This window comes from Clavelina lepadiformis, chromosome 7 (assembly GCF_947623445.1).
Source record: "Clavelina lepadiformis chromosome 7, kaClaLepa1.1, whole genome shotgun sequence".
Taxonomy (NCBI): Eukaryota; Metazoa; Chordata; class Ascidiacea; order Aplousobranchia; family Clavelinidae; genus Clavelina; species Clavelina lepadiformis.
Genome location: NC_135246.1, coordinates 15,222,372 through 15,249,613, shown reverse-complemented (window position 1 = coordinate 15,249,613; position 27,242 = coordinate 15,222,372). Strand labels below are relative to the sequence as shown.

The following is a 27,242-nucleotide window of genomic DNA, read 5'->3' as shown; positions in this document are numbered from 1 at the left end:
ACAAAGAAATTTTAAAATACAGGAAGTAGGCCTACTGTTGCCTACAACCTACGTCACATAATTAATAAGCCTACGAGTAGCAGCTAGGCTGTTACCCTGCTGAAAAGTTTGTTTTCAGTGCGTTGGATAAATGCGCTAATAGATTAACTGCCAAAGTCTGTACCACGTCAACTTAACACTTAAAGTATACAATATAGGGCCAAATGGCAATTTTGCGCCAGAAACTTGGCGTAGAAGTTGACTTACTGCACTGGAGAAATCTGACGCATCATACAAACTTTCCAGTAGTGGGCTGTTATTTTATGTGAACAATGTTTCGTTATGGTTAGTTGGGATAACAGTTACGAAATTGGGCCCCGCAAAATATAGCGCCGACCCTGGCTACATACAGCTTGTGCAACATGTGACGTCATGAAGACCGAACCAATGAGGATATGCTGGTCTGGGGAATGATCGTTGTAAAGTGTAAACATTACAAGCAAGCAAGAGAAAACGTGAAGACTATAAACATGCACCAGTTTAGATGTTTATAGAAATGCACATAGATATACACCAATTAAGGGGTTTTAGTCTTTTTCATTTCATGTAGGCTATAACAGATAATTGTGAGACAACATTGAATTATCCTAGACTAACATTTAAAAATCATATGAAAAATCATTTGAAATTCTTATATTTATTAGCAGAAGTTAACCAGAAGTTATTTTAAAAAAAACAAAAAAAGTGATTTTTTATATACAAAAGAGTGAAGTCATATAAAGAGTATATCAATTGATGCGTTTATACCTGATATGACTACTTATGAGTAATATCATCGCACACGTATTTCGCAACAGCGCAACTTCACGCATAAAGTTTTTAATAAGGGCTACTAATTAATTTGTTTTTCAACCTCTTCCAAATATATTTGCAACACGTCTGCAAACACTTTGCCGTACACAGCTTGATGAGGCACAACGGGGAAAAGTATTGCACAATTTGGCTTATGATTTACACGTAACAAGTCATGATTGAGAAACAACGGTAAGATTCTGAAATGTTAACACAAATGTGGTTCAGGAAAATTTACATCGGATATTACTTTCTTTTCTATACCCGTGTAATTTAGGGTCGATGGGAATGCAAGATAAATTTTGATAAAGGCTCTATAGACGTCGAAAACATGTAATACAAAACAAAGCGAAAGCATAGTGTAAATGTTTTTGTCAGAAAGCAAAATTTCGAAAAATAAACTACTTGTATTAATATTAAGGTTGAGATCCCGGGAAATCCCGGGATTTGAATCATTTTTTTCCTAGTCCCGATCTTTGTAAATTTGTGGATTTTTTTTTTGTTTTAAAACAGTTTTGCAATACAAGCCAGCTTCTCGGCACTTGGTTATTTTGCTAATAAAATCAGGATAGACCTTAATGATTGCGGTCTTGATAAGCTCCTGTTCATGCGTCAATATTAAAAAAAATAAATGCGGTTTTTGCAGATTATGTGTGTAGGCTACTTTTTCCAAATTTATTAATCCCGAAAAATCCCAGGAATGATGAGTAGAAACCCCGAGATTTCTTATTTGGTCCCGAAATCCCAACCCTAGTTAATATTCAAATTGGATCAAATATAATAGTAGTATAGAAAAATATGAAAAGAAATCAATCATTTGCATGCATTGAGTATTTGACAAGATACACTTGGTATATAGGCTATATAGCCTACAATATGGTAGTGTAACGAAAGTTGTTATATGGGTCTTTAATGTGGGTGGTGTTAATAAAGTATACTGAGTTTTACAAACTCTTTGTAAGAAATGTTTCATTGTTGCAGTGGAACTTAATCTGGAACAAAGAAGTCTAACAGACACTCCATCTGAGCACTACTCTATGCTCTGGGACAATTTCACAACATATTTTATTGGTAGAAGCTGGTCTCGTGCGGTGAGGTAATCATCGACATCATAATTGTTGCTCGACAAACGGAAAGCACGACTTTCTGTTGGGACTTTAAAATAATATTTAAAATGTCTGCTTAATTTTAATTTTGCTTATTTTGGCAGCCAAGCGGCACCGAATCGTGTTTGTCCAAGTCATTAAACGGTCTGCACGAACCACCAGCGAAACCTGATATCTGTCACGAATAACTGAGCGTTTTTTAACTAAGAAAAGTTTCGAATAAAATTTCGAAATTAATCCCGAGTGGTGTAATTCCGGTTCCGGCTTTATTTAAGGACGAGCTGCGTTGCCGATCCGAACAGATGAACATTTCACACCTACAGGCAGTTGTATCTTCAAAAGGCAACATCGGCTTGAAATGTTATCTCGCATCGGTATGAGCGTGTTCTCCTGTTTAGTTTTATTGTGTCTATCGCAAGCTCAAGGGCAACCAGTAGGTAAGTGTATAGACATAATGCAATTTTTCATTATTTGATTTTGTGAATTATTAAAAAAAAGAAATATGGCTGTTAATTAAAAAAGGTGTCCGAATAAAGTCATTGTGACTTTCTGCTGACAGAAGAACAAACTGGGCTACAATTTTATGAAGTATTTAGTAATAAAGTTTAAAAATATTTAACAAAAACTAATTTCCTAATTGTGTTTTGACAATTCATGCTTGGACATGCGTCTAGCTGCTCTAGCAAGTAGCAATACATAAGCTAATGTAAATTCTCTTGTTGATTATTATTTGAATTTCAGTAAGTGTCAATGAAAATTTGCTCTGGAAGACGTTTGAGAATTATGCGCAGCCAACTGGCAAGTTAACAAATGAAAGTAAGTAATTGACATTTATTTTTTCCAATTTAGTTTGTCATAAAGTTTGCTTTATCAGCACATTTTGTGGAGTCGTTTATGTTTAACTACAATGTCTTTCTACTAATTTAGGTGCAATTTTGAATGGTCAATTCGTTGCCACTCAATCCGGTATCGACAGATCGGTAAGTGGATTGGAATACGCTGAAGACCCTGATGATCTTGACAACTTAATCTACAGGTTAGCAACGTTTATATGGCAAGTATAAGGTTCAAAAAATTCCGTGCGTAATATAGATAAAGACCTATAATTCCATAAAATAGACAGGCATAAGCGATAAAATATAACCTATGCATAATCTATATATCTAGCTTATACTCTATAGCGTAAAAGGGAGATAGTTAATAACTTACTTTAAAACTAAGCATGTCATGACCATCAATATTTGTCCACAGATTCACCATGTCGCCACGTCACGACGGAAAGAAGTCACGTTTGCAACTGATAACGTGCTACGTCACACCAGAAGACCTGAGTGAAAAATTCGGTTCTCCAGTCCTCGACCCCACGTTAGGTGAGTAACTCGTCCGCTTTGATTCAGCAAAGCCTTTAGATTAGCGGGGCCGCAGAAATGGTTGGCCAATAAGCAGTGAAACTTTCTCCTACGATTAGTGTTAATGACGTAACAATTGTCATCTGTGGACAACAATGAATCCTTTTGTTGGTTTAATTTCAAAACTCCTTTTTCCTTCATTTTATCTTGTTTTTGTTTCAAACTTATACAGGTTCCTCTCTTATCACGTATTGTAATGCGGCCAACGAACCCGAAAACGGCATACATAGCTACTCGTACGATATATTTCTTCCACGAAGCGGAATCTCGGAAAGCGGCTACTTTATCCTCACCCAGTGGCAAGGCACAGCCGACCCAAACATTGTCAAAGATGAGCAAGGCTGCGTTGCAAGACTGAGCAATGAAGATCGCCACCGGTTATGCGAAGAGATGGGGAATACTTGTGACGATGGTAAAAATTTATACCCTGTAGTAATGATCGTTTGATAACATCTTATACAAATTAAAATTCTACATCTTATTTCTTTGGTAATTTAATTGAGTTGACTTGTGTTTTTGGTATGTTCCGTTATAAAAGCTAGACGTTGGAAAGATTTTAACCGATGATAACGTATTCACACATATATATTGTTAAAAATGTTGCTAACATTGCTTTTCCAAAAGGTACCGTGCTTTTACCAAATGGAGAATCTTCGGGAATACATTACCAACACGGAGGCTACCCTCCTTTGATCTTGGCTGTCGAAGATGGCAATCTTATCGTTGCGGCTAGATCAGATGAGAGGAAGTTCATTGAAAAAGGAGGATGCGGAGTGGGTAAACCAACTCCCTATAACCGGACTTGTGCTTTGCATCCGAGACAACAGGTAGTCAATGACAAAAAGATCTTTTCCCGATCAAATTAGCGTAGTTCACAACAACTTTAATTCTCCTCCGCGATCGTAAATGGCATAAATAAAATTTCTCATCAGCATAGCCTTCTTTGGAGAATGCCAATCGAGGATTCTATGCTTGATCGTTGGATCAACCTTGAGTGGAAAATCAAGTGGAGCGAATATTCTTCTAACTACCGCTTTCATCCAGGTAAGACTTTGAATGGCGGTTAAGGCAGTTCGAGCTCATAGAATGCTAAACATAACAAGGCATGACCTGTGAATGACAATGTTTATGTAAATGTCAACTTCATGAAATTCCAAATAGTATACGTTTTACTTTCAATCGCAGAAGACCCCGGTGTGCTTACATCTAACGCTTGGATAAGGCTCAGCATCGACGGAGAAGAAATGTTCGACTGGAAAGGTCCTTGCGGAAGGAACGACGAAGGAAGGATTCCCACCTTTAGAACAGGTTACTCATGGGTGCTTCATACACGGTCGTCTAGTTTATATTCTTTATTTAACGTTTAGTGATGTATGATAAAAATGAGAAGTAGTGTATTAACTGCATAATTTGACAGACTCAAAACAATTAACTATAGAATTTACATGTTTTTCACTGGTGGTTTTCTTAGGCATTAACAATCCTGATGCGGAACCGTACCCATTTACAATGTACATGCGTCGCTACGAATACGACTACGTCACCACGGTCGATAACACCGACGAAGCAGAAACTCTTCGAAGTCTTATTGTGAGGGACGTTGCAACAACTCAAAATATCGGCAGGAACAGTAAGACATAAATGATATGTTTTGATTATATGCTGGTTTGTTGGTCCTTCTGCTGTTTACTTCACATTGTAGGAAAGTTTAAATCTGTGGTTCATAACCTTTTTTGTTACATTCCACCCTTTGCCCATTTACGAACTTTTTATTCCCCCCTATAACACAAAACAGATAGAATACAAACACACTCGAATTTAAGTATCAATTTATATCCATTTCAATTCTAAATGGTTTTTATTGTTTTCTTTTTTCATTATTTGCAAATATTCTTTCAACAATGTTTCTTCGTTGATTGAAACAATAACTTATATCAGTGCTTGTATAGTAAAGCCATACAACTACCAATACCTAAATATCATAGAGAAAGGCTTAATATCTCCATGAGCACACTCTTTTATTTTCAGCCGTAAATGAAGACATGATCTTTCGTAGAGTGTCCGGAAGTTGCACTTTGCGTCCAGGTGTTAACTTTGTTAATCTGTTGACACAAACCAAACTCTCGAGTTTGAAAGCAAACAGGAAAACCAGAGAATTTTACCAAACGCTTGTCAAAGCCTTACAAGTTTGTATTTACTATGCACACTTAACAAGTTTTGTTGCTAAATGCAAACTTAGCATTAAATGCTTGTAATACGAATATGTGTAAGATGAATAAACCACTTTTATGTGTATTAATTGTTTATAAGCCGCTTTAAAGTCTCTTTTTTGATATTTAGAGCCAGGAAGAAAAAATTCGACGCCTTGAAAGAAAACTGCCAAGTTTTGAAGAAAACGATAGTCAGTCTTATAGTCCAAAATAATGACAAACTGCCAGGAATTAATATCATGTTATATTTATATGGAGACAATTAAATTGAGTCACGAATGGTTTATAATTAATCGGTTTGAAGGTGTATTGTTTTGTACAAAAATTGATTGTGATTATTATTGCTTAAGCGGAGTGAGCTGTACTTAATTAAACAGGATAAACAAATAACAGAGATTTTAGTGTATAAGTATATTATGTGTTTATTGACAGCAAATTAGTTTTGATACTATATCGTATCATAGGCCTGTTAATGCGCCGATAATGGCCTATCTGTCTATAAATTGTCAGTTAATACAAGGCATATATATAGCCTAAAACCTTTATATGGCTTGTATAATACATCTTTTCACTTACATTGACTACATTACATTACATTTCACCTACATGTTTTCACGGGAATTGCGTATACAAAACAAGTTAAAGGCAATATTATCTACAGATAAGACGCATCTTTAACTACTCCTTTTAAACAATAAAAAGTGTGACAACAAGTATATTTACATGAAGTATATGCTTGAAAGTTGAACAGCAATGTAACGATGGAATTCGACGGCGGTTTGCTCATAGTTATGAAAACTAATAGACGTTAATAACGTTTCATTACCCAGTGGACGTATAGAGCTTATGAGTATAACAACGTTTATAACCGGAAAATGCATTTTAATTTTTTCAAACGCTGTATTATAACAAGAAGATCTTCTTTCCTTGATAAACCGCAGCGTATTCAGAAAAAGGGCAAAATAACTTGCTGCTATTATACTGTGCATTGTGCAATTCTTGTAAATGATTTAACGGAAAATATTGTACACCATATATCAAACTGGTTTATTTAACACGTTTATCCGTTGTAATATAACTATACAATATACATATAAACTGCTTATAATCCAAGCCAGAAATAATGCCGGCAGAAGCATCATAATGCAGTAGTGTACTTGTTAGGAATTTTACTCACAGCAAATGCCGACCTCCTACCTAGAGTTTCCTCAGATGCTTTTTACAGCCGCATAACAAGCCAATGCACCACCAACCTATCCCAATGGTCTTGCAGCTCATGCTAGACCGTGACTATAGACTTAAGAGCCGTTTATGAACGAAAGAAAGCCAGTCAATCATCTGGTTATGTCGCTTGAAGCACCAGAAACTGCAAGACTTCCTGTTAAAAGCTTAATATTTTGTCTAAGTGGCAGCCAGGTACAAATGATCCTTTTTTAGCATACAATGAAAAACTTTAGAATAACCGATAGGAACATCTGGACCATGGCGGCGACGGTAGCGCCACTGTGTAAACCTATTAAAATCAGACAAAAACTTTGATGTTGAATTCAGAGTTTGTGTTGCACCATTCGTTTACATGCATTCATGCAGAACGTACTCACGTTAACGACACACACTGTGCCACCAAAGCAACTTTGCAGAAGTCCAAAGGTAGCAGATACACGGAAATTGGTCTCATGATATTGAACCCATCCTGGAGTAAAAGACGCGACGGCGGTAAGTGCCAAGGCGATGATGCAGAATTCACTGGCGCACCAGGTGATGCTGTTGGCTATATTTCTAATGTATAGTTTCTTATCTTTAAAACAGAAGGATATCCAGCAAAAGTCAAGTTAAACTGAAGAAATCAAGATAACGTTGTACTCGTCATCTTCTAAATGAAATGCCGATTACTTATCTTATACAAAGAGAACATATCATCGCCAAACAATATTTCTTATTGCGAAAAGTTGTATATTATTTCCTGCTCCGTATTTTAGTGAAAGTATTTTAACAGCAAAATGCTATTAGCAAGCCATAAAACTCTCAAATGCGTCTAACCTCAACAATAGAGAAGTGTGAAGCATTTACTGTCATTCATTTTATATACTAGCAAGTTTTCTTCTAAATAGCGTGGTGTGGCAAGCGCTGACAATACCGTTGCCACAGCGGCACAACCCTTCCGGACACAATTCTTTAAAATGCACTCAATAACCAGGCCATAAACATCTGTAATATTCAATATAAGGTTCACGCGACGTGTAAGAAAAAAAAACTCACAAAACAACTAAAAAAGAACAAAAAATTTGCAATTAAATTGCAATCAGTACTGACTAGAAGGTCACCCATTTCACAAAATCACATGATCATGAGTCGTCGTCAAATATTTTGAATTTTTTTAAACCAACTATTCGCTGATACTGGTGAGCTCTGTCGTGCGAGACGAGCACAGCAAGATGCCAAACTACTGTAAAGGTAATTCAAGACAACTTAAACGTCAACCTTTATAAATGTATACATTTTGTTGTTTACAATTTTGAAGATCTTTTTTTCTCCTTCTCAACACTTTCTCAATAGAAGATGTAGATGTTAAACGTCTATTAAAAGACTTTTAGTTTATATCATACAATTAGCGTTGATGACATATTTGGAATACAGCATATCTTGATTGTCAATACAAAACCTATACTGAAGTATCGACACGGTAAGCAAAGAATAACTTGCAATATCTTCACCTGCTAAGTAAACCGTTCCTTGTTCTTAACAAATAGTTTTCGTAATAACAATTAGAGTACAGTAGCCCATGTCCACACGAAGTATTTGCTTAAAAGATGTACAAAAGCGGTATAAATGTTGCTTTGTTTGGTTATAGTCAGCTAGTTTAACAAGGTATAGCGCAAGATTGTCCTATAGCTACATGCAGTATAAAGCAATAAGTGATGTCATTACAAACAATGAAGTTTATTTACAATAATTAAATGCTGTTGTTTTGCAATGAAATATCTTCTATCGTTGACAAATGACACAGCATATTCTGAAAACAATCAATACAGCATGTTATAACTGCCCAACCTGGGTAGAAACTTTAGGTATACAGATCAACAGGAACAAGTTGAACAGCTCATGTTAGTGTGACAAAAATCATTGGCGCAGTTAGTGTTGCTGCGGTATTGGCTTGCTTGGCAAAATGCACTGTATTAGTGTATTTGACTGGTCGTTGGTCGGATGTGCGCCGGTTGCTTTGGTTTTATATTATTTTCTTACTAAAAATTATTCTGTTTTGCTTCGGCTGATCAATTCGGGATTTCGGCAGCCAGTTACTCAGAAATAAAATGTATCATTGCTTACAGCGAAAACCGAAAAATGTATCATATTTTTTTCGTTTGGATAACGAAGGAGTTTGTTGCTAGATGCTACAAACTTATACCGACAACCCTATTGTATATAATAACACACAGATTAGGTATTATACTCACAGTAATAGGTTGTCGTGACGAAAAGATAATTCTCAATAAGTCTTTCTCGCAGCGAAATAGGTCAATGCCCCACCCAACCAAGCAATAAAACCTGAAGCCCAAGCTAGACCGTAACTATAGAAGTAAGTGCCGTTTGCGAACTGAATAGCACCTGTCGCTATCCTGGTATAGGTTGAAACACCAGCAATCGCAAGACTGCCTGTAAATGAATAGTAAAGACATTGAAAAATCTCAACACTAAGCAAATTAAGGTATAAAATTTGAATAACTTACAACGTATCGAATGGAGTTATGAGATTTGGCATGACAGCTTTAGTTTTAAATGCTCACTTGGCTATGTCTCACCTCCAACAATGACGATAGTGCCAGCAATGCGCATCAATGCTGGCGACTTTCTATTAATGCCGACCAGCAGGAAAATGAATCCAAGCATAGTCAACAAAACCGACAAGAACATAAGCACCATGGCGGCGATGGTTCCACCATCACTTCCTAAAAATTAGAATAATTACAACATCGACCTCAATGCTCAATACAAACGTTGCCTTGAAATACTGAGTAAAAACTAGCAATGACACTACGGACTTACTTATGCTAGTGATGCATGATGCTAATCTTTGAGAACATATTTGAAGAAAGCCTAAGGAAAGAATATTTGGAAATTGTACCCATCCAGGTGTGAATGAAGCAACCACAGTAAGGGCGAAGGCGAGAAAACAGAATATGGAAGCGCACCACGTGATGTTATTTGCCATTTTCAACTGATTAATTATCTGATATATTATTAGGCTGAAAGTAGTTTAGCTTAATCAGTATATTACTCCAATACTCCAAAAAAACTTGTGGCTGAAAGAGACAAATAATGAAAACTGTAGTTCTGTAACAAATATTTCATTGTTTCAATTCAACCACACCGCTTTACCGTCACTGCGTTTTGATTACACACTTTTGCAGTGTTTTGTATCTACACGCATAACTCAAAGACGTCTATAAGAAGTATATATGCATTGTCATAGTCTAAGTTTCACTGTATTTATTGGTTGTGCAGTTCATTGCCACATATTTTTTACCTGTCATGCCAACATTTACGCGACTTCTGGAGGATCTTACGACATTTTACGTTTTTAAATTTTTTTTCTTTGCACAGATTATATGCTGTATTAATTTTGAGTATTGTTAAACGAAAGATAGTTATAGCTATTGTTTTTTTCAGTTCTGCTTTCGTTGGCGCTTCGGTATAAGCCTTTGAGATATTTTAACTATTTTAGTAGCCGGTCTTACGTCTTACACGGTATAATTTAACTTGAGCTATTAATAGCTCTAGCTTTGCAGTATAAGCCCGTTTCTATCTTTAACCAGAATAAGTTTATTTAAACCGGTCCGTACGCAAAACAGTTACCACGTTTCTATTCTGTTAATCAGTATAGTTAGGTGCGTATATAACGAAAATATGTCACCTGTTAGTTATAGTATCTTATGTTTTACCGTTTTATAATGCGTTAATTCTCTGCTTGATGTGCGATGAATACTTCACGGTGTTTAGGTTTTAGTTGATTACTTGCGATTATCTTTATTTAACTCACGTTTTGTGCTTTCTTATCTTATCATTAGTTTGACACCTCACCTTTTGCATTCTGAAAAATCTTTGTAAAGTTATTTAAAGAAAGTCGTTTTGGTTTTGGTCGTGGTGGCTGTTTAATAAAATGAATTGCTTTCTTGGGTTTAACTGATGGTGTCGCGGTTCACCGTGAATGTGGGAAAACAGCCCGGCACCAGAAGGCAAGAATTTTCGGTTACACGTATACTGTAGTTACGCTCGCCTAATCGAGTTTCCTTTGTTGATAAAGCAAGCTTTTATATACTTTCTTTTAATCATTTTAAGTTTTAATTCTATAAATGTTTTCTTTAATAAATACTTATATCTAAAGAAGGGTGCCTTTTGTTCAATTAAATGTGCGATACAGACGAATTGTATCGTCGCCAAACAATAACGGATATCGCAAAAGGGACTCAAAGCTTATATCCTTACACTGCCTCATTTGAGTGAAAAAGTATATAAGCAGTTTCTACAATCATATCTTAAAACTCTCAAATGTGATAAATCTCGGCAATAAACAAAAATACAAAGCAGCCAACATCTTTCTTATTTTGCAGTAGAAAATTTTCTTCCAAGTTGTAAAAAAAGCGTGGCACAATCTCATCGGCATACGCAGTATAGCTGCTCTTTGAATTGCGCTGCTATGCTGAGGAATTTCTCTCCTTCTGTACAGTTAAAACAGTCATGGTTGGTTAGTGGTTAGTTACGCAGAAAGTAACGTGACGAAAAAATTTCAAAGTCATAAAGTGTGTCAAAGATGCTATATTTTATTGAAAGATTTACCTGCAAATGGAACAGTGTAGCTTTTAGTTTTACACCGCCTATATACGCTATAATTTTCTATAACTTGGCGAGTAACGCAGAAACTTTATCTTATTATAACTGACGGTGTAAGTGCAAAGCTATAAAAAGAGATATGTACAGTATGGATTTGTTTGGACAGTATTCTGTTCGAAAACATACTTGTTTTACCATTGCCCTTAATATTACTTAAAGAAAACTATGACACTGAATAACCAGATCATACAGCATTTGTTATATTGAATGTAATGTATATGGAAGATCTTTTTCTCTCTTTCTCAACACCTTCTTAAAAGGAAATAGATGCTAAACTCACTGACAGCTTGATTTTTGAAAAAAACATTGTAAAAATATATGCTTCCAAGCTAAAAAGTATACAACATTACTAACTTTTTTATGCAGTTTTGCTGAGCAATGTTAACATTTTTTTAAAAAGTTAGACAGAAACATGTTATTTTATCCCATACTAAAGTAAAAATTGTGAGGGAAATTTTAAGTAATGTTTATTAAAGTTGGTTAATGTTTAGGTTGTGGTAATACGGAACGCTGATTTTGGGCTATCGCTTATTTACTGCAATGAAAATGTCTATTGTGGCATTGTCACAACGTTAAAGCCAAAATCAACACATCCACCCAAATGGGTAGATGGTGGGATGATGATCAGAGAGCCGAGCTCGTTATAATGTAGTCCGGGTTCGCTATCACTAACACCAGTAAAAAAGGCATTAACGATCGATGCTTGCCTTTGTTCAGTTGTCCTGGTGAACAGTTAAAAGGACAAGGTAAAAAGTAGGTTGAAACTTGCACAAAAACAGGCGCAGTACCCGGGGCTTGAGTGACGAGTAATCATGGCCGAGTTTAAGTGGTACAAAAAGACTTTCCTCAATCCGACGTTATCGGCTTTGATTCCGTACTATTACGCTTATGCACTTAAGTAGAATTATTAGTATAATACAGGAGAAGAAGGAATACCCCATATACATATAGAAACACTTGATATAAAATAAACATCAAGAAAACTGGAAAAATTGCATTGCATTGCAAAAATGCAAAAATACCGTTACGGCTTTATATGTTTCAGAAATGGAATTTCATAGAATACTATTGGTTTAACATAATAAAGGAAAAAGATGTAGCATCGAAATTCGCAAATCTCTCAATGTTGAAACTTTACTGTTTAAAGTCGACACGACGTCAACAACGAGTCGACCAAGAACTAGATGATACAATAATAACTCTGACCTATAGCCTGTTTAAGAGTGGGTATTTCTGTCGCAGAAATGACAGGTTTGGCTAAAATTGCAAACAGTTTAGGGGGATCGCAAGGTGCTGCCCCTAGCATGACCTTCTTGACAAGGTTTCCCTATAGAATCGGTCCCGGCTAAAAATGGAGAAAATATTGAAATATTTTGACTACTATAAATTTTATTCAGAGCCAAATGAAAAAAACTCTTTACGCAAGTAAAGCTTTATTTTTTATATTCCAGATAATAACAAGCAGTTAGAAAATTACATCTTTTAATGCAGAGGCAAATCATGATGAGTTAAAAATAATAACTGATTCGAAAACGATACATTTGACATGAAATGATAATTAGAAAAAAAGCAGGTTCATTTGCAACGTAAAACAACAAACAAAAAACTCAAAGGTCTACTTTCGTTTCGTGATTTATGTTTCAGCTTCATGAATTTTATGAATAAGTAGGCGAAAAAATTGGATGATTCGAAAATATATTATATGTAATTTTTGTCAAAACATTCTTTGTCAATTGTCATACTTTGTCGGTTTATACAATTTTATGCATAGTTTGATTAATGCGAGCTTTTCAGTATTGGATGCAAAACAGATTATAGTTACGTGTATGAAGCAGCAAATTTTTTTTTGTAAAAAGCTGTTTTCATTTATCTTTGGTACTTCATAAACGGCAACGTATTCTGAAAAAGGTAAGCTAATAACGTTAGAACAATAAAAAATGCCTTGTAAAAAAGAACTATTTGTAAGCGATAATAACTTTTAAACATGCCTTTCATCAGGTTTTCCATTCAATTTGCTAAACACTTTTTTCTACAAGTCAGTCGTACCTACGTCACAATACACGCTTGAGTTACGTATTATCACAGTAGGTTTTCGTCACATGTAGTTATCTTGAGCTTTCTTTGTCGTTGCGTAAAGAGCCAACGTTCCACCAACCCATGCAAAAGGCCCTGAAACCCAAGCTAGACCGTAGCTGTAGAAGTAAGTACCGTTTATACGTTGAAGAAAATCAGCCACCGATCTGGTGTAGATTGAGACGCCACAAACCGCAAAAGTGCCTGTAAAAGAGGCGTAAGCAGCGTTGGTTTACCTCAAAAGGGCCGCAATAAAGTTTTTGCCTACCGCATGGTAACTTACAGTTTTGTTAGCCCGTTTCGCCTCACCTCCAACAATATCAAATGAACCAGCAATGCGCATCAACAATGGCGACTTTTTATAAACGCTGATCACCATGATTATCAATCCCAGTAAAGTTAAGAAAAACGACAAGAACATGAACACCATGGCAGCGATGGTAGCACCGCTGTGTTCATCTAAAATTGTAAAACATCAACGTTTCATGGAGTTCAAGTTAAACTTTGCTTAGCTCAAAGAAACATTCGCAGTCAGGCTGAACTTACGTGTATTAGAGCGGCATCCTGTGCTGGACAAACAAGCTTGAAGTAGTCCGAAGGTAACATGTACAACAGAAGCATAAAAGTGCCCCCAACCTGGTGTAAAGATTGCGGTCAAAGTAAGCAGGAATGCGATGAAACAGAGCAGAGCAGCGCACAGCGTGATGTTACTTGTCATTTCGTGATTGTCTTGCATTTTGAAACCAGCTTGCATTTGTTTCAGTCATACCAAAAAAAACGTGTGCCTGAAAAATCCACACGACAAATAACTACGAACAAAAAAGTTCCTACGAATCCCTATGAAAAAAAAAGTTTTTTAAACAAACTTGTTTACTGTAATCTTTCTTTTACACAACAACTTTCTGTTTAAAAATAAAACGCATTGTTTCAGTTTTATTACGAAAATATTTACATAACTTCAGCTACACGTAAATATATATGCAATACTTCAGATTTTTGCTTTTACACTTAAATATATTGTATTTGCTTTTCCGCAAGTTTTATTCAAAACCAAAAAAAAATAAAAAATAGTCGCTATAAAAAGCAGCACATCACTGTACTCTACCAAAACAATAAAAAGTAGTCAAAAACGTATAAAATCAAACAGTTATTTTTATTCAACGAGCAGGAATAAGAATCAAGAATAATAACCGAATTCATTTATGCAAAAGGTGACAAATGTGATATGAAACAGCATTTCACAAAAAGCAGGTGCATATGCAATGAAAAACAACAAAAATATCAAAAGTCTCCTATTATTACGTCATTTATGTTATGGTTTTATAATTTTTGATGAACAACCAGGGGAGAAAATTTGGCAGATTCGATCAAACTTTGTAAATTTTTTTAATATACATCTTTTGTCAATCGTCAAACTTTGTCGGTTTCTAAGCGTTTCAATATTGGTTGCAGGACAGATTAATAGCGGTTATCAGAGAGGAAATTTTTATTATTTTTGAAAAGGTGGTGACACAAACAAGGATGTCGTTGGTACTTGAAAACCGCTGCCGATATGTTCTGAAACAAGCAAGATAGTGACGCGTTAATTGTGATAGTAATTTTATTCAGAAAAGTATGTTGTTATTTTTGAACGAAATTAAAAAATAATTTTAAACGTTTCCAAGCGCATTTTTTTTAATTTTAAGTGCTGAACTTTTCTTCAATATAGCAGCAGTATCACAGTTACGATGCTGGCTTCAGGTACCTATAATCGGTATCTATACTCTACAAATATACCTATTTATGTTGAACTCCCTTTTTCGCCGCATAAAGAGCCAACGTTCCACCAACCCACGCAAAAAGTCCCGAAACCCAAGCTAAAACATAACTGTAGTGAAAGTTAGTACCGTCTACAAGGTAGAGAAATTCAGTCAAAGATCCTGTGTAGGTTGAAACACCACAAATCGCAAAGATGCCTGGAAAAAAGGTTTGACCAACGTTGGTTTACTTCAACCTGGCTAAAGTTGCTGTAAAGGGTATATAGCAACCAGAACCTTGTTACGGTAATTGATAGTCTAGCACTCTAGTCCACTTCGCCTGACCTCCAACAATATCAAATGAACCAGCAATGCGCATCAGCAATGGCGACTTTTCATAAACGCTGACCACCATGAGTATCAATCCCAGTAAAGTTAAGAAAAACGACAAGAACATGAACACCATGGCAGCGATGGTAGCACCGCTGTGTTCATCTAAAATTGCAAGCATCAACGTTACATTGACTTCAAGTTAAACCTTTGTCTTGGTCAAAGAAACATTCGCAATCAGGCTGAACTTACGTGTGTTAGAGCGGCATCCCCTGCTGGTCGAACACGACTGAAACAGTCCGAAGTAAAATTGTACAACAGAATTATAAAATTGCCCCCACCCTGGTGTAAAGGTTGCGATCAAAGTGAGCAAGAATGCGATGAAACAGAACAGAGTAGCGCACAGCGTGACGTTGCTTGTCGTTTTGAAGAAGTGGTTGTCAAGCATTTTGAAATTAGCTTGCAGTTATTCCAGTTAAACCAACAAATTCGTTTACCTGAGAAAATCCTACGAGTCTAAGAATATAACAAAATACATATTTTGCAAAGTCTTTGTTTTGACAAACAACATTTTGTTTAGAAATAAAGCCGCATTGTCTCATTTTATTATAAAAAGGATTCCACAGTAAACTGTTTCCAGCTTGACGTCACTATTCCATATTGCATCACAATCTTCAACAGGATGGATAGCAAAAATGCACGCATTGCTGTTTGTAGACAAATAAATTATTAAAAATATACCGAATTTACATTTTTAGTGTGTTGATCGTCAAACTTTTATACGTTGAAATTTGGAAAGCTTTTGGTTTATTAACTTTTATGGCAAAAAGCGGTTCCAGTTACTATTGACACAGTTTACTAAAAACTTTATCAAGTTGTTGATCCACGGTTGGCTATTTTTATCTGTTTCTAAACTGACATTCCAGTCTGGAACAAAGGAAAAACACCTCCATGACCTCATTTACTAGAATAACAAATTTTCCTTCTATATGTAAGATTAGTTTCCTGGTTAAACGAGTTTCGCATTTGCAGCAGAAAAAAAATGTCCATAGGTCTATCTTTTTGGTGTTGCGTTCCTGAACGCCCCTAACCGACAGACGAGATAAGATATTATAAGGTTGTATCGGTTGCCTACCTATATATACAATATGTGCTTATTTAATATCTAAATGAGAAACACAAATAACGAAATGTATGAAATGCATCGAATTGTTTTATTCAGTACTTAAGGCTACTACTTTAAAGCGCTGTTAGTGATACATTTACCAGTAAGACGTATGAAATATATAACGCGTATGTAACTTGTATATATATGACTTGCATAATATGCGTTTACACTAAGAAGTATACAAAAGTTGCATAATTAAGCCATAACGGTATTGCGTATAAAACAAGTTAACGGCAATATTTTATATAACATCCTTTATTAATCCGTTTTCATGTTGGAATTGTAAAAGAGAGTGAGAGAAGTTATATTTACATAAAATAAATGCTTGAAAGACAATCAACAACACACAGGAGTATGGATAGATGGACACACACACACACGCACACAAGTATGCATAGATGTTGGTATTGTTGGTATTTGGATGTTGGTATATGTACTTAGTTGTGATCAGCCGGCTTAATTAATAGACAAGTTATAACGTTTAAATGTCCAATGAATGTGAAGTCGATGCATTTTAATTTTTACAAAAATGCTGCTGCCTTATGAAAAGAATATCTTTTGTTGTTGATAAATGGCGGCATAATTTAATAAAATTAGACAAAGTAACGAGTTACTATTCTCTGCGTTATATGCAATTATTTTAGAAATAAAAACAAGTTAAGTAGCTCATATATTAGTATGTTTTACGTTTAAATATAATCACGATAGCAGTGCATTGCGCGGTTGCTCATACCAGGTATCGTACTCACAGTAAGTGCCGGCCTTAAATGCTTTTTACAGCCGCGCAATGAACCAATGCACCACCAACCCAACCAAATGGTCCTTCAGCCCATGCTAGACCGTGACTATAGACGTAATTAAGTGTCGTTTATGAACGAAAGAAAGCCAGTCAATCATCTGGTGATGTAGGTTGAAGCACCAGAAACTGCAAGATTTCCTGTTAAAGTGGTTCACTGGTTTACCTGAGTGGCAACCACAAAAAAAAGAATTTTTTTTATAAATTCAGTAGGAATTTTAGCAAAGCAGTCAGTTCAACGTTCAATGGTTATACAACTCACCTCCGACAATCACCATTGTGCCAGCGATACGCATAAATATTGGTGACTTGTTGTAAACGCCGACTACCAGTAGAATGAATCCCAGCAAAGCTAAAAATACCAACAGAAATATTTGGACCATGGCGGCGATGATAGCGCCGCTGTGTAAACCTATTAAAATCAGACAAAAACTTTGATGTTAAATTCAAAGTTTATCTTGCACCATTCATTTACATGCATTCATGCAGAACTTACTCACGTTAACGACACACACTGTGCCGCCAAAGCAACTTTTCAAAAGTCCAAAGGTAGCAGATACACGGAAATTGGTGTCATGATATTGTACCCATCCTGTAGTAAAAGACGCGACTGTGGTAAGTACCAAGGCAACAAAGCAGATTACGATCGCGCACCATGTGATGCTGTTGGCCATTTTGCAATGTATATTGTCTCTTATATTAAAAACAGACCATATTAAAAAGAAATCAGGTTAAACCGAGTTATTTTACAACTGAGAAATATCAAACAATATTATGAATGTCAATTGGGATTTCTGAATTAAATCATGTTTAGGCTGTAGGTAAAACTTGCTAGGATTTAGTTCCAAAAACAAACTCTTGAGCAAATACGGAACGCGTTGAGACGACAAATCGTATCATGCTTCAGGTAGGCCATATACCTTTAGTTATATTTCCGGAATTATTCTGCATGCTATGGATCAATTTCATACTTTATGATAATGTTTAGGTCGAGAAAGTAACAACTTGTCCAAAAGTGCAAACATTTCCTTCAATATTCGTGGTTACGGATTTTGATATAGTCTTTTGTACGCGTTGATCTGTAGCGTACTGTATATCGTGTTTATGATTTGTAGCATCTATCACGTTTGTCGTGTTATCCGTATCAAGAGATTTTAGCCGTTTCAATAAATACTGTTTTGCTAAAATAAGAAGCAAGCGTTTGCCCAACATTCCATAGCTTTCAGTAACAAACATAGTATTCGATAGCCTTGCTAGAAATTAATTATTATTAAAAAAAAGTAAAATCTTCAATAAAAACAAAATAACTTTACCACGCTCTTGTTTTCGATTCTGCTATATTTTAACTAAAAACATCCAAATAGACCTGTCAGCGCCTTTCACTCAAGAAATAGAGTAAATCTTCACCAGCATTGCTAATTTCAATTTATACTTATCTATAAGAAACATTTCATTTTAACGACACAGGAGCAAAATGAAAAAGCCAGCACGTCATATGAGATGTTACGTATAATACGAATGAACAACAATAACAATAATACGGATGTAACAAATTCTGCGTAAATGTTGGTAAAAGCCGGCTTTGTTTCTCAAATCTTGCCACACACAAAAACAAATATTTACATCAATATTATTTCCCATCCCTCATATCCTTCCCCATATCCCATCCCTCATATTGCCTTATTTTACTCATTGCAAGTTAGCTATCCACAAGATCTTATTTCCACAACTATAGGTTCTAAATGTTTTCACCGCGCATAAATTCCATCAAAAATAAACATTTAAGGAAATTAATAAATTAACTCTTAAACAAACACTGCAAATTATTATTTTTTTAATATAAAGAAAGAATATTGATTGATATTTGATGATGGCAGCTTTTTGTACATTGTTTGAGGTAGATGTACATTGTACAATTTATGCTCTTTTTCGTGGTGTCACTGACTAAACAAAAATGCGATATTATATTCTCACGGCAAACAAAACTTGACAGTAAGAAAGGAATATTCTAGTCTCAGTATTGATTACGAACGTGAGGTATTATTATCGCTGATATTGGATGAGCACCCCCATGCAGAATAAGCACAGCTATGCCAGTTTGTCACACGTGGTATGGGTCAAGACTCCAAATTGCAAACATTTTTTACGTATTAGCCTTTGTAAAACTTTTAGTTTCACTTAGTGAATCGGGTATGTGTTCGTGCAAACACTTCTTCATGACGTCGTTTTCAGCGTTTAAAAAGTAAGATTGGATGTTATTAGTTTGTTGAAGCGTTTTGAGCTATGCTAAGTTGATGAGGACAGACTTGTATTGTTTTTATTTAGGCCGGTCAGTTCTTCGCTGATCTTCCAAAGTTTATCGAGAACTTCTTCATCGTTGGACATTGGATGAATATCTTCGCTAATTTCACAATTTCTGAAAAACTTTCCATTTACGTCACCTGCTTCCCTGGATATAGCACAGTGCAAAATGCACTGGCAGCCTTGCTCTGGGCTCTGGAAGAATAAGGCAGTTGTTGTGATATTACAATGATAACGCCCAGTGGTTGCACATAAGGATTTATATATATTTTATACGCTACTGCTACAACACACTATAGGACAACTCGCGGTATATCAGTCAAGTAAATTCTTGTACAAAACTATACCAGCATGCAAAACGTATACTAAAGGTTACAAGTGGATTTTCTAGCTCTCGTCACCTTAGATATAAGTAAAAGGAGTCAAAAAATTAAACAAATCAAAAATAAAAACAAACCTTGGCGACCACGAGCAAGAGCCAATTGATTACAGTCGCGATTGGTCGCTTACTACTGGCGAACAGTGGCGTCTTCACAATCCCAGGACACGCGCAGTTGGCTATGACTCCATTCCCCTCTAACCTATAGCATAAAAAAGAACAGCAATATTAGAAAAAAGCAACTGATTTGCTAATAGAGTAAAGCACGATCGGTGAAGGCACAATCTCATAACCACAACAACCATGAACATCTTAAAACCAAAAATTCAAAACGTTACTTAAATTAAGACTGGATTGTTCACCTTTTAGCTAGTTGAATGGTGAAAAGTATATTCATTAGCTTTGAGTTGGCGTAAAGAAGTGTCTCGGCTTTTCTTTTAATAACGCCTTGTTGCATGTGATCAACGTAATGCTTCAACTTCTCCGGAGAAATGTATTCCATATTTAACTCGGCCGTTTTATTGACAAAGGATGCAACGTTAACAATACGGGAACCAGGTCCAGATGTTTTCAAAAGACCCAAAGTTGAAAAAGATGATATGATTACATTAAGGTAGATAATGGCCTATACCCACAAATTTGTAGGCTGTAGTCATCAAGTTAAGTTACTGACCTCATGCTTAAGATATTAACCGCAGGAATAACAGAAACGATGAAAATCTTGTTTATAGGCCTATACCTTGTAAAAGACTGGTGAGAAGAAATGGTCCGAAGTGGTTTGTTTGGTAGGTCAAATCAATTTCATCTTTTGTAGCTGTAACAGGATATTCCATCACTGCCGCATTATTTACCAGTATATCTAGTCTGCATGAATAACGTTTGTTGAAAATTTTAATACAGATTTGGTCAGATTCGGAAAGAAACGTTAATGCACAAAATCCTGAAAGTGGAAGCATGTGTTCTCATTTCACCGGAAAGAATCAGCAATAATAACGATTACGTATGTTCACGCATGAACTGTAGGTGCAGCATTAACCAGTAGACAGGTTAATTAGGTTTTTAAGTTAGTTTAGCTCCGAAAAGCTTTTGCAGCAATTAGCAAGGTAGCGATTGCAAAGTTAAAATAAATTTGTAGTTGGACTTGCGGACACCATGTCGATGTTATAATACCCAAGTTGTTACAATTATATCACGCCATGCATTCCAAGTTCGGTTACGCTGCAAACAATAAATTAACTTCAGTAAGCCTTACCAAGAGCAGCTTAAATAGATTTTTAGGTACCTTGGTTCAGTTTCAAGGGTATTAGCCGCAAACTTGCGAACCGATTCCAACGAGCTGAGATCGAGGTGGCGAAAGACAACTTCGCCGTCATCGTCCCGGTCGGCTTCGGCAAGAACATTTTGTCTTGCTCCTTCACCTCGTATCGCAGACCTGCACGCTAGAATCACTCGAGTGTTCCGACGAGCAAACTCTATAGCTAAAGCTTGGCCAACACCTACAATAAACAAGAATCTTATTAATCTGCAAACTTTCGGTTTCCGTTATGATATTTGTCTTTGCAAAATCATCCCAAAATACTTTTACAGCCTAAATTGATGATTGTATTTAATAGGAGTTTTATAACATCGTTTATGTATTAGATTGACCTGAATTAGCCCCTGTAATTATGACAGTCTTGCCAGATAAATTCACATTTTCCGTGACGCGGCTCCAGGTGCTTTTCACGTACAAGTGTACAGCTGTCACTAGCAGCACGAGGCCCACAAGAAATTCAACCAACATACCTTCTGCACTCTACAGGCTACTTTATGAACTATAATAATTAATGCAGCAGAAGCTGAAAAACCTATACGAAATGACCTTGCATTTATAGTCAATTTATCTTTCATATGCATAATAAAATATCGCAATGCTTTATCCTTGCAAAATACACTGTCTAAATTCCGCTTTTACCTTTACACTTTTAATGCTAGACGCGTACTGTTATGTAAAGGCAAGTAGGCTATAGTAGCACCGAGCCTTGAACTGTTCGCCATGTTGTAACAAGTTTCGACTGTATAAATGCCGCAGGTTAACAACGTATCTTTGATACAGCAATGCGACAACGTGAGACTTGTTTACTCTGCCATGCTATCGAAAAGCCTGCGCCTGCGAAATGGCATACATATACTTTACAGAAGTCCAGCAAATCATTGCTTAATTTTACAGAATTATGGTTACAACGTTGTCGTATAAAAATGACAGATTAAAAAGTTAATTACCGGTACAGTATTAGGTGTCTTAATTGTGGTAGGAAAATTTCCCTATTAAAGGAACATACCGCAAAAGTCTACTAATATTTATACCCCACCATTGTTTATTTAAGATCACATTTTAGTGTTACACATGAAGAGGGCAAGCAACTGACTCAATTCCAAGAAAAACCAACGCTGTGTAGTGTGCACAGGCGCTACTAGTTATCGAGGTCAGTACGGTGTGACCTTTTGGACGTCAGAAATGCTTTGTACTTAGGACACACTGTAACCCTTGCATGGTTTGTTTTTTGTTTGATGAGCTCGAAATAAAGTGGACGACGATATGCACTTTTTAAACTCAAAAGTGTTTAAGTCCCAATTTGCAGGAGGGATCTTATATGTCTAACTGATTAAGTATCGTAATTTAGTTGCTTTAGTTCTTTGCGTTACTTTTGTTCCTTGCGATTGTTGCTTAGTGTCTGTAACTTTTAAACTGCAGGACCGTGACTATTAGAGTGTCTTTGTCAGAACATTTTGGCATTTTGACTTTTTTTACACCATTTAATTTTGAAGACAGATTATTATGGAAGCAGAATTGAGACTGCCACGCATTTCTACTAGACAGCAACAACAACAAATTGCGCGGTCACTGTGTTTATGTACCTATCACGAAATATGGTTTAGCATCAGTAATATGCTTTGACTGTGTAACATAATGCTGCAACAAGTAAAGCATTTTTTTGTAAACTTATCAACTATCACCATCAATTTATATTAAGAATCAAATCAACTTTCAGCTGAATGTGTGCAACGAACATGCTTTAAAACAGCAACGACTTATAAGTCTGAATTCTTAACGAATAAAGGAATTATTCTCAACGAATAGATATTCGTATATTCGAATTGATTTAATGTTATAAAATGGTCATTTCTAGAGTTGAGAGTGAGATCTACAGTGTCTTGGAAAACATATTTTATACTACGCTTACATTTTTAGAGTTTTTGTCTGGATAAATGTTGAATTCTTTACCACAGCCTTAAAAAAATCTAGCAAATCACACATCATCATCCAAGCATTTAATGACAAGAATACAGTCTGTTCTGAAAGTATAAAGCCTACACAATGGTAACCTCGCAACCCCTAACCCGCACAAAGAAAGTTGAAATAGTAACCGAGTATTGTTACCGTTTGGTCATTGAGTAAGGGAATATATTAACAATGAGATTTAAATGGCTTGTCGCTCGTGTCTTTTAAGGGCGGTATTAACAACAAGTACTTTGAATGTTTCTGTAAATATTTGCCCGCAAAACGTGTCAACTGCGAGACATTATATAAGTTTTAAAGGAATTGTCATTTGTACCAGCTTTTAAAGGTTTAAACTTGACCTATATTTAGGTATATGTAGGAATTTTACCAGTGATTATGGAGAAAAAACAACGTGTTAGGTCTAGGCTGGGCAAAAAAGCAAATCGTCCAGGTACAGCTGACATTTCTAGTGCTGAAGTGAGACCAGGTCAGACAAATATTAAGCAAACAAAATCCGGTGCTTCGACAAATTTTCGATATGAGGAATTCGTACCCCCTTTCACCGAGTACCAACCAAGCACGAAAAAATCTGCTCTTGATAAATTCTTTGCCACCGAATTGTCTGATAATGAAGACAACGATATTAGCCAATTACCTGCAGAATTTGCAGAAAACCAGCAATACCAGCAACGTGAAGAGGTTAGCGTTTGACTGCATCTTGGTCAGCACACATGGAGCCATAATAGCTTTGTCGAGACACATGTTTAACTGAACTTCCACTATTTGCAGAAAGGGAAGGTTTCAAAGCAATTCAAATCGAGACGGAACAAAAATAATAATCGGAGGTCAAATATTGACATTTTCATCGATGAAACCATTTCCCACTACAAAAGTGACTTGGAAAAACACCATTCTAGGAAATCAGCGGCTACAGTAGAACCGGAGACCATTATACGACACAGACCTGTTATTTCTGAAAGAATGGAGCCAGATTACTTTGTTCCAAGGAAGAATACAAGAAGAAGACATAATTGTAATGATAATCAAGGTAATCTAAAGTCATGCTGGTTGGTTTGAAATATTTAGGTATAATATCCTGTAGTTGTATACATCTATGTACAAGTTTATTGCTCAGTGCTTGTAGTGGCTAAAGATATTATGCATATATCGACGGTTATGAATGATACCTTAAAAAACGAGAAATCAATCATTGAAGCTCGAGAGATCGATTGCGTCACCCTATGCTTTAGAAGATTTGTTATATTAAATAAATTCTGCAAAGTATTCTCGTTTGGAGAAATGCTCTTTTGTGCGAATATGTAGAGGTACATTGCGTTGTAAATTAGAACGTTTCGCGTGTTTTTGCTATTACTTTGACAGCATAATGTGTACAGATGTAACAAGACAACCTTACGTCTCGCGTCAAGGTCTACCCTTGCCGGTTAGCGTCATTTCAGAAAAGTATCAGGAAAGCATTTTTATACCGGCCCTTTCGGAGAAACAACTGTTCAGTTTTGGTGAAATATACGAAGACAACTTGATGTATGTAAGGACATTCAAAACTACGAACCGAACGATAAATAAAAAATATTACTGTAATAGGCTATGGCCCATATTCAATCACTGCTATCATTATTGGTGCTGTGGTAAATGCGCAATATCTCACACAAATGTGATCTTACAATACCCGCGCATGTAAATGTAGTCTAATCATTGCGCAGAATATTCACAAGTACCTGGAAGTGGACACATTTCACCGAGTTGCTTATGTTGGGCAAAAAAGAGGCTCAATGGCTTCTATCGTGGAGAAACATTTTTGCCTTATCAACCCAATACATTACGTGTTTCCTGGTGAGCTGATAAGGAGATTAAACTATGAGTATGACTTGTATTAACATATTTCTTTAATGTTGACAAATTTAGGCAAGATTGATCACAAGGATGTAACTGAAAACAAGAAGCTTTTGGCTTTCAACATTTCTCACGTGGGGGCTGAGGAGTTTTTCGCTCAAGTAAGTGTAACGCATACCCTGGAAATTGTTTAACAAATCGATATAAAATTACACTCAGCGTGTAAAACTTTACTTTTTGTAACACCCTTTGCATATATAGCCATTACCCCAGCTTGTAGCCCTTCTATCCTGAAAGTTGATACTGGACAAATCCGGTTTGCTAGTTTCTAAGATTTATACAAAGGAGATAATTTTCAACAGATGGCGTCATCAAAGCAGCCAGACTCCTTCGACAGAGTGATCATTCACGATTCGGTTCAATATTTTACAAACATAGAAGTGACTCTTCGTAACGTTATGAAAACGCTGCGTCAGTTTGGAAAGGTGTAGATCACTCTTATTCTAATCGTGGAAGAAATTTGAAATATACGAAAGCTTTTCATAAACAACAAAAGTAGAAAATATGCTGCAGATAAGTTTCTAATTAAACTGGAACGATCTGAAAGCTTCCACTAGATTCAAAGTTTTTTCTACTTTTATGTAGATTTTGATAATTCACCGGCCCGGATGTTTAAACACGTTGCCTTATTTCGAAGCCGCCAAGGATCGTCTCAACACCGACGACACGCCTTATATGAAGATAATACATTCACTTCAAAAAACGGGTTTGCAAAACTGCCCATAATTTCTCAATTATGTTATATCTTCTGTACTTTCTATACCCTGCGAAATAAACGCAAAATGTTGTGACCTTGGCTCGACCGAGACCAGTGAAAAAAGAAAATTTTTTAGGTGCTGATGTTGAATGGGATTTGGTGCACGTTCCAATCGTGATGCCAACCTCAAACTGGCTTGCTATGCTCAAGGCAAAATACCCTCCTCATATGGAAATTATGAGCAATTACGAGATAACATGCGGATTACGAGAACTATCTGAAGGGCCTTTGAAATATTTGGCAAGTTGTTGCTGAAATATACAAACGTTTTTCCATTATTCGACACATCTAACAAAACAACTTAATGCCTTGCATCAGCGGCATATGTTTTAGAAAATCAGAAATTATTACCCGTTGTTTGCAGCAAGAGGAAAACATGGAAGTGGAGGATAGACTGATGTTTATTACAGCATCCCAGCCAACATTCGACTGCACCTACCCATCCGTTCAGAGGGTGGGAGGAGCCAGCCAGGTCTTAAAAAATTTCTTCTCCTTCAGTGCACGATGACAAGTTCCACGGCTTGATAACTTGCAGTCTTAGTTATAACTTTGCAGTATATACTGCAGTGTACAGTGGGTAGCCCATGCAATTTCTCTTTATCGTTTCAGATGCCTTATTCCGGGGTTGCAGATGCGCAATACTTTTTACCTATCACCGACGACGTCAAGTATTTTCTGAAAAAACCTAAGTCATCTCAATACAAAATGAAAAGCTTATTTTGAAAGCTATTATTGGAATAATGATATATTACTATGCTATATGATGATAAATGATGATGATAATGCTATGATATATGCTACTGTTTTAAAATATGTTATTGCGATCTTTGCTAGAATCCGAATCCCTTATTGAACTAAGCTTTTGCATTCTTATACTTGGATAGTATATGATATTACCAACTTTAATGCTTTTACATGTCTTTGATAATAACAGCATATATTTATAATACATTTTTGAGTATTTCTTCGTTTATTTCAAAATCGTTAACAAAATACAAAAATATAGCAACGAAAATAACGTTTGTCCGCCTTCATGAAAAAATTCGAAAAACTATTCTGATGTCGACACACCTAATAGTGTTTA

The 27,242-nt window shown here is 36.0% G+C and overlaps 6 protein-coding genes across 8 annotated transcripts; 2 read left to right on the top strand and 4 right to left on the bottom strand.

Moving 5' to 3' along the window:
* The first annotated feature begins 2,204 nt into the window (after positions 1 to 2,204).
* LOC143465657 (uncharacterized) lies at positions 2,205 to 5,950 on the top strand. Its single transcript, XM_076964061.1, has 11 exons — positions 2,205 to 2,374; positions 2,679 to 2,753; positions 2,865 to 2,973; positions 3,189 to 3,307; positions 3,519 to 3,758; positions 3,971 to 4,173; positions 4,279 to 4,390; positions 4,532 to 4,654; positions 4,818 to 4,976; positions 5,375 to 5,532; positions 5,687 to 5,950. The coding sequence occupies exons 1-11, from the start codon at positions 2,296 to 2,298 to the stop codon at positions 5,768 to 5,770; spliced, it is 1,461 nt and encodes a 486-aa protein (XP_076820176.1). The 5' UTR covers positions 2,205 to 2,295; the 3' UTR covers positions 5,771 to 5,950.
* A 1,800-nt stretch (positions 5,951 to 7,750) lies between these two features.
* LOC143465658 (uncharacterized) lies at positions 7,751 to 9,940 on the bottom strand. The gene is made up of 4 exons (XM_076964062.1): positions 9,601 to 9,940; positions 9,357 to 9,503; positions 9,012 to 9,210; positions 7,751 to 8,569 (listed from the first exon to the last, which is right to left on the bottom strand). Exons 1-3 carry the CDS (start codon positions 9,764 to 9,766, stop codon positions 9,044 to 9,046), a joined length of 480 nt encoding a protein of 159 aa, XP_076820177.1. The 5' UTR covers positions 9,767 to 9,940; the 3' UTR covers positions 7,751 to 8,569; positions 9,012 to 9,043.
* A 2,963-nt stretch (positions 9,941 to 12,903) lies between these two features.
* LOC143465520 (uncharacterized) lies at positions 12,904 to 14,362 on the bottom strand. 3 transcript variants are annotated; one of them, XR_013118623.1, is made up of 4 exons: positions 14,065 to 14,362; positions 13,802 to 13,977; positions 13,492 to 13,722; positions 12,904 to 13,344 (listed from the first exon to the last, which is right to left on the bottom strand). XR_013118623.1 is itself a non-coding variant. In XM_076963855.1 (4 exons), the coding sequence occupies exons 1-3, from the start codon at positions 14,270 to 14,272 to the stop codon at positions 13,541 to 13,543; spliced, it is 540 nt and encodes a 179-aa protein (XP_076819970.1). In that variant the 5' UTR covers positions 14,273 to 14,362; the 3' UTR covers positions 12,905 to 13,344; positions 13,492 to 13,540. The 3 variants fall into 3 exon arrangements, 2 of the variants coding, with proteins under 2 accessions (XP_076819970.1, XP_076819971.1); XM_076963855.1 differs by having other exon boundaries at positions 12,905 to 13,344; positions 13,828 to 13,977; XM_076963856.1 differs by having other exon boundaries at positions 12,905 to 13,344; positions 13,496 to 13,722; positions 13,828 to 13,977.
* Positions 14,363 to 14,683: 321 nt separating this feature from the next.
* LOC143465659 (uncharacterized) lies at positions 14,684 to 16,082 on the bottom strand. The gene is made up of 4 exons (XM_076964063.1): positions 15,837 to 16,082; positions 15,600 to 15,749; positions 15,295 to 15,473; positions 14,684 to 15,075 (listed from the first exon to the last, which is right to left on the bottom strand). The coding sequence occupies exons 1-3, from the start codon at positions 16,030 to 16,032 to the stop codon at positions 15,295 to 15,297; spliced, it is 525 nt and encodes a 174-aa protein (XP_076820178.1). The 5' UTR covers positions 16,033 to 16,082; the 3' UTR covers positions 14,684 to 15,075.
* Positions 16,083 to 18,919: 2,837 nt separating this feature from the next.
* LOC143466110 (retinol dehydrogenase 14-like) lies at positions 18,920 to 22,109 on the bottom strand. The gene is made up of 6 exons (XM_076964726.1): positions 21,876 to 22,109; positions 21,511 to 21,724; positions 20,969 to 21,092; positions 20,591 to 20,808; positions 20,307 to 20,430; positions 18,920 to 20,044 (listed from the first exon to the last, which is right to left on the bottom strand). The coding sequence occupies exons 1-6, from the start codon at positions 22,009 to 22,011 to the stop codon at positions 19,835 to 19,837; spliced, it is 1,026 nt and encodes a 341-aa protein (XP_076820841.1). The 5' UTR covers positions 22,012 to 22,109; the 3' UTR covers positions 18,920 to 19,834.
* A 1,729-nt stretch (positions 22,110 to 23,838) lies between these two features.
* LOC143466036 (uncharacterized) lies at positions 23,839 to 27,017 on the top strand. The gene is made up of 10 exons (XM_076964611.1): positions 23,839 to 24,189; positions 24,280 to 24,538; positions 24,885 to 25,036; positions 25,212 to 25,341; positions 25,414 to 25,502; positions 25,704 to 25,826; positions 25,987 to 26,107; positions 26,235 to 26,398; positions 26,523 to 26,630; positions 26,768 to 27,017. Exons 1-10 carry the CDS (start codon positions 23,887 to 23,889, stop codon positions 26,879 to 26,881), a joined length of 1,563 nt encoding a protein of 520 aa, XP_076820726.1. The 5' UTR covers positions 23,839 to 23,886; the 3' UTR covers positions 26,882 to 27,017.
* The last annotated feature ends 225 nt before the right edge of the window (positions 27,018 to 27,242 follow it).